The following is a 7,500-nucleotide window of genomic DNA, read 5'->3' on the forward strand; positions in this document are numbered from 1 at the left end:
AATATTCGAAGTGAATAAGGAATCCTTTGTGTGTCTGCGACGTCTCCACACAGCCTGCGTCAGAGTGTGTGTGTGTGTGTGTGTGTGTGTCTGTGTGTGTGTGTGTGTGTGTGTGTGTGTGTGTGTGTGTGTGTGACAAAGTCCTCTTGTCCTCATTGTTTCCTTTCACCAGTTGTAAACACGGCGTTCATTTTTAAACAGTTTTATTCAGTTTTTCTTCAGGCAGAAAAAAAACCTAATTTTAAATGTAAAGCCTTATTATAAGTCCCCCTTTCAAAATAAAAGGTCCCTCATGGTTTAATTCATGGATTTATGTAAATTTATATTACAGGAAACATTTTAAATAACCTCTTTATAAGAATAACCGCACCACTGAGTCACAAAAACACATCTGGTGCGTACCAAGGATGTTCAGGTGTGCCCTTAATAAATAAATAAATTACACAAAAAATGATAAGATAAAATGTCTCTACTTTTTCTCTCTCCTTATGCACATATTTTCATGTCATATCAAAAATAAAAATAAATGTTTGCTCTCCCCGTCGGGGAATTGAACCCCGGTCTCCCGCGTGACAGGCGGGGATACTCACCACTATACTAACGAGGAGCTCTGAAAATGTGCAGGGCGCAGTACCCTATTTAACCACAACACTGGAGTCTATAGGTAGGTGGCACTGTTGAGCTATGTTTACATTTACAACATTCCTGAATTCATTTGGAAAATAAAGTTGTGAAACCTCTATGTTTAAGTAGCTACAAGGAACATTTAGATATTTCTGAAACAGTCTCAGCTTTCCTCTGATGATCATAACTTACATGTGACAGCAAACGAGACCATCAGTGTAAACTAAAGAATGCAATTTTTATATAGTTTTTCTTAATGCCTTTCTTATGGGTACGCTCACCCAGGGACAACAGCTGCCCAGGAACAACAGCTGCAGGGCTCGATAACAAGGATTGTCCTTGATCCTGACGTCACGGGAGTCTCCGCTGAAATTATTGATTTTTTTTTTAAACAATATTTTGTATATTCTTTTATAGCGTCATCTACACTCAACAAAAATATAAACGCAACACTTTTGTTTTTGCTCCCATTTTTCATGAGATGGACTTAAAGATCTAAAATTCATTCCAGATACACAATTGTACCATTTCTCTCAAACATTGTTCACAAATCTGTCTAAATGTGTGATAGTGAGCACTTCTGCTTTGCTGAGATAATCCATCCCACCTCACAGGTGTGCCACATCAAGATGCTGATCTGACATCATGATTAGTGCACAGGTGTGCCTTAGACTGTCCACAATAAAAGGCCACTCTGAAATCTCAAAAATGTCAGTTAAAATTATAACTTAATTTCTAATAACTAAACACTGACACACTGCAATTAAATGCTTATTATATTACTAATCTATATATTTATAAATATTCCACAAAAAGGATGTTTCCGCCCGGTCTCGAACCGGGGACCTTTCGCGTGTGAGGCGAACGTGATAACCACTACACTACGGAAACTTGTGGACACTGACCCCTGCACCAACACGCACAACTTGCAAGGCGCAGGGTGCAATACCCCATTCAGCCACAACACTGGAGTCTATGGGCAGGCGGCACTGTTGAGTTATTTTAGTTTTTACTGAAGGAAACTGAGTGAATAATAAAATGCTTTTTAAAACTGTTTTTCAATAAAATGACGAAATTTTTCTTGACAAATTTAGTTATTTTTTTTACATTTAGGACATATTTATCTTACAGTTACAACTTCATTCTCGTTATATTACAACACTATTCCAGTATAATGACGACTTTTTGAAAATAAAAATGTTATATTAAAAAAAAAGTTTAATTTTTCTTGTAAAGTTTCGACTACATTTAATGTAAATAACTTATTTCACTAAATTTTTTGTCTTCGTCCAAGTAACATTACAACTTTTTTCCTCGGGAAATTACCACTTCATCTCATTATTTTACAGGAATTTTATATTCAAAGTATACATTTATTTCTCATAAACTAAAGACCAACACACTGCAGTGAAATGCTTCTAATCTTAATCTTAGAGCCTGACACAAACCAGTTCCACTAAAATATGTGTTTCCGCCCGGTTTCGAACCGGGGACCTTTCGCGTGTGAGGCGAACGTGATAACCACTACACTACGGAAACTTGTGCACACTGACCACTATACCACCAGGCAGTAGTTTGGGTTTAGGGGTCTTGCAAAAGGACTCAATGGTGGAGATGTGGGCACTGTAAAATGTAATAGCAGCCACCACTAGTTTTACTACCAACACCCTCCTGTTATTAAGACATTTCTGTTAAATGTAGCTTTCTTCTCTAAAAAATATACTATTAAGGAGACATTTTTATCTTTAAATTACGAATGTATTCATGTGAAAGTACAACTACATTCTCGTTATATTACGGCATGTTTTCTAGTAAAATTACGACTTTTTAAAGAAAGTAAAAATGTTCTTTTAAAATAAAAAAGTATTCTTGTAAAATGTTGACTGTTCTTGTTTCATTTACAACTTTAACATGAAATCCTAAATTCAATCTCGTAATATTGAACATTTCCTTTTGATAAACTTTAATCCTTTTAAATTTGACATTTTTTTTTGTAAAATTTCAATACCTTTGATGAAATTTCTTCTTTTAAAAAACATTTCTTAATAGAATTCGGACTTTTTTCTTGTAACATTTCGACTTGATTCTTGTAATATATTTTCCTTATGAGAATCGTAATAATACGAAATATTTCTTGTAAAAAATAAAAAATTCTTATTCCCCAAAAATTCCATTAAAAATACAATACATTTATCACTGAAATAACAAATTTAACTTAAAAATGTCAGCTTTTCAATTCGTTGCACTACCCAGGGATCTGAGACTAAATTTCATAAAATATGGCGCCCCTTCCTAGACTATTTTAAGAAACCGACCACATTAATTGAAGAGTAGCTACCCCCCCTCCCCCCCTTTTTATTTGATTCAATTTTATTTCTTTGTGTTTTTTTTTTTTTTTTTTTTTTTTTCATATTGATTGATTGTTTGTTTTTGTTTCTTGTGGTGTGTGTTTTGTGTTGTTGGGTGTGAGGGTGGGATGTGGGTGGGGTATGTTCGGGAGAAAAAGGGGAAAAAATGTGTACTCTATGTGCTACAATTTTGTTATTATTAACATTTATTAGCTTTTCTAAGTAACATTTTTTACTTTTTTCCTAGTGAAATTACTACTTAATATTTTACAGTATTTTTCCAATAAAATTATAATTTTATTTCTCGTAAACTAAACACTAAAAAACTACAGTGAAATAAATGCTTTTTATCTTATTCTCAACCTACAACGCAGTTTCACTAAAATATGTGTTTCCGCCCGGTTTCGAACCGGGGACCTTTCGCGTGTGAGGCGAACGTGATAACCACTACACTACGGAAACTTGTGGAGAACACTGGGTGGATTTTCAGAATAAAATCTGATGCATGTAAAGTGTTGCATAGTATGGGACATGTTTTTGGGAGGACAGCTGGACACACTTTGGTTTCCTTGGTGCAATATATATAAATATTATATATTTTGGAGACAATTTAGGATTTTTATTCAAGTAATGATAAGAAATAATTCTGAAATAAACAACTAAATCGGGAAGATTTGCTAAGAATAGTAATTTTCTGTCTGAAAGGCTATTAGCACCTCCTACCTCATTACCAAACAGAAATACAGCAATGAATAAATGTAGGCAAGAATTAGTTTTTAAAGGCCTACTTCACCTGTTTGAATATGAAGGTGTATTGAATTCTGAGATCCTATGTAGTATAAATGTGCAAAAAAAATTAAAATCGGTTCATCCTAGCCTGAGAAAAGGCAGAAAGAGTGTTTTTTTAACCCTATATTTCTCTTTCTCGTGACATCACAGAAAGAGAAATATAGGGTTAAAAAAAAACGTACTTTGTAAATATTACTGTGATGTCACAGTAAAAGACATCACAGTAATATTTACAAAGTAAGTTTTTTTCAATACACCTTCATATTCAAACCGGTGAAGTAGGCCTTTAAGTAAAAAATTTCGGTAATAAACACGGTTCCATTTCGATATTTCTGTCTATTTATCTTCCACAAAATTTTTCCTTTCATACTAGCATAAATAAAAAAATCATCAAAAGTTAATTATGGAGTTTACATGATTTTCTAACAAACAAGTTCTAGTACTTTTTGGTCCTAGAACAAGTTTAACCAAAAAGGATGTTTCCGCCCGGTCTCGAACCGGGGACCTTTCGCGTGTTAGGCGAACGTGATAACCACTACACTACGGAAACCCATGGGGGAGAGGCTCTCTGGCTGCTGCTTTAAACTGTCACATGCTACACATTACCCGGGCTAAACCTTTAGTCTGCTTTAACCTGCTTTACATGAGACAAAAATTCAACGTACTCTTACCTGATTAACATCTTTTTGTAAAATCATTTTTCACGTTAGGAATGGCTATTCACAACCGGAGGGACTGCTGATGAAAACAGGCTTAAGTTCACTTTTTTTTTATAAAAATATATATGTTAATTAATTTACACTGTCTCTTTTTAAATAAAGAATTTGAGTGATTCATGCTAGTCTTATTATAGTGGCTAGTGTGTGTGTGTGTGTGTGTGTGTGTGTGTGTGTCGTAACTACCTGCTACTGCAAAAGCATTTATGAGGTAATTTATCGTTTTTTAATGTTCTTGTTTGAACTGAAAAATACAAATTGCGAGTTAACAAGAATCCTTGACTGTTTAAGATCTTATCCTCAAAGTCCAGAGGCAGCCTACAGCAGTTTCCGTAGTGTAGTGGTTATCACGTTCGCCTCACACGCGAAAGGTCCCCGGTTCGAAACCGGGCGGAAACATCCTTTTAGGTCATAGGCTGATCCAATCCCTATACTATCTACTATTTAGTTTGTTAAAAAAAGATTTAGGATGTCCTGATTCTTGGGGTCACATTTAGTATGCTTAAAAATACCAGGATGTCTACTAGATCAGGTAAAAACTAATGTAACTGTAAGAAACTAACTACATGTATTAGTTGTATTATCCAATATTACTCAGTGTCTCTGGTTTCACTTTATAGACATATGTTTGAGTAGAATGAACATTTTGGTTTTATTCTATAAACTACTGACAACAATTCTACCAAATTCCCGCTGAAAATATTGTCATTAAAGAGCATTTCCATGAAGTAATGTAGAGAGGAAGATTGAAGAACAATCCAGACTGGTCTCTGAATGTCTTTCAGAGCTGTATGAGTAAACACAACATTAGTAAAAAAAATACCCGCCAGCCACTGTCACCTGCTTTTTATGTAATACATTTTAATTACATAATTGTTTATATTTCAGAAGAATAAATAAATGTTTGCTCTCCCCGTCGGGGAATTGAACCCCGGTCTCCCGCGTGACAGGCGGGGATACTCACCACTATACTAACGAGGAGCTCTGAAAATTCACAGGGCGCAGTTCCCTACTTAACCACAACACTGGAATCTATGGGTGGGTGGCACTGTTTTTCATTACTTTTTATGGAATACAATTGTAAGATGTTTTTTTAATGTGTAGCCTACGTGTGATTGATTGTTTTAAAAAGGGCCTTAAAACGTACCTTTTTAAGAAATCTTTTAATCTGTAATTTTTTGCTCATGTTACTTTGATAACTGCTTTTAACTCTTGTTTTAACTTATTTTTTTCTTTTTTTTTCTTTTTGGTTGTTGTAGCACTTTGAGATTTTTTGCTAAATATAAAGTGCGTTATAAATAAAATGTATTATTATTATTATTACATGTAAGTATCTTTTTTTTTTTTAAATTGTCCACATTTTTCGACTCAACCTCGGTACAAGGGCACTGGGTGTAGTACCGTTTATGACCACAGCACTGGGGTCTATGGGCAGGTGGCGCTGTTGAGCTACTAACAAAAGGATATGTAATTGTTGTGTATTTTTTATTTAACAAGAAAAATGAATAATTGCCATGCCTGTTAAATAGTATCAGGGACAGCACTAGTTTCTTAGCGGAATAAGGAAGTGTTTTGGGGGCATTGAGCTGTTGTGTGGACGTGATTATCCTCAAAATGAACCCTTGGTCTTTAGACAAAACACAGAAAATAAAATATATATATTTTATCAAAACAAATGATTTTTTTTATTTGCAAATATTTGTAAATAAAAAAATATAATTAATTATAATACAATTATTTTAATTTTTTTAACTACATTTTATAATTGATTTATAAATGCTTTTTTTTTTTTTTTTTTTTTTTTAATAAAACATTTCAATTTTTCTAAAAGCTTATTGAGACACTCGACTTTGAAATGATGTAGTGATTTGTAATATTCCAGACCAGGTTGACAGAGGCTTTAAAAAATGTAAGTTGTGACCAATGAAATAATAGCTATATAGAGCTGCATAATGTGTAATGTGAGTGAGTGAGTTTTACCTGTAATTCTCCGATGTGTCCACTGGGTGGCGGTAGAGATCCTCCTCTGAATCCACAGGGGAACAGCAGCTCCAACCGTCCATCCACTGGCAAAGAGACAGCACAATATCAGGAGGAATGCAATCTCCACACCGTTTGGTTTTGCCTGTGTGTGTGTGTGTGTGTGTGTGTGTGTGTGTGTGTGTGTGTGTGTGTGTGTGTGTGTGTGTGTGTGTGTGTGTGTGTGTGTGTGTGTGTGTGTCTTACTCTGTGTGTGTGTGTGTGTGTGTGTGTGTGTCACATGTTGCATAAATTGACAATAAAGTTGACTTGACTAATGTGCATAAGTGACTTTCCACGGCAGCAAATCTCTCTCCCTCTTTTACTAACACGCACACACACACACACACACAAACAAACACACACACACAAACAAACACACACACACAAACACACACACACGCACGCACACACAGGCTAATAATAAATATTTCCCAGCACGTGGAAAAGTCAACCTCTTCATCCAGAAATAAATTAATTACACATTGTCCTAAAACACTTTCACTTCCATGTTACAAATATCATATCCTAGAAATTAATAACTGCGCCATCAAAAATAATATTTTAGACAAACTAGCCTTCTGGATTGAGCCTCGGAGATTAGTAGAATACTCGCGACTCGTCTTAAAATCTAACCTGAAAACCTATGTTATTCAGAAAGGATTTTTAATAGCCTACATTGTAGCGCTGTGGACTTTTTAATTTTCTCTCTCCTGTTTGTAGGACTATGTAACATTTTCCGACTTCACTGTAGGCCCATGAGTTACATTTTATCGTGTCCGTGATTCTATGCACTTCGAAAACATGGCGGTCGCTACAGTAGCCGATACAAATAGCCAACGTCACGTGTTCATTGACTGAAGGTGACCTCGCCAAATAGCCTACACACCATAACCCTCTTAACAACACACATTTTCCAGTGAAATTCGGAGTAAAACTAGGTCACGTAAGCAAACACACAACCGTGAAACTTACCCAACAGTCATCATCAACGTCTGAGTTCA

At 35.1% G+C, this 7,500-nt stretch overlaps 1 protein-coding gene across 1 annotated transcript in view; it reads right to left on the reverse strand.

Annotated features, from left to right (window-relative positions):
* Positions 1 to 6,453: 6,453 nt before the first annotated feature.
* Positions 6,454 to 7,500, reverse strand: part of LOC307260551 (hepatitis A virus cellular receptor 1 homolog) — a gene marked incomplete at both ends in the record, with an annotated part of 10,049 nt that continues 9,002 nt past the window's right edge. The window contains 2 exons of the mRNA XM_080040825.1: positions 6,454 to 6,543; positions 7,472 to 7,491. Coding sequence (XP_079896951.1) covers positions 6,454 to 6,543; positions 7,472 to 7,491 — 110 coding nt within the window. The remainder of the gene's footprint in view (positions 6,544 to 7,471; positions 7,492 to 7,500) is intronic.

Source organism: Ammodytes marinus (assembly GCF_949987685.1).
Source record: "Ammodytes marinus genome assembly, chromosome: 14".
Lineage (NCBI taxonomy): Eukaryota > Metazoa > Chordata > Actinopteri > Uranoscopiformes > Ammodytidae > Ammodytes > Ammodytes marinus.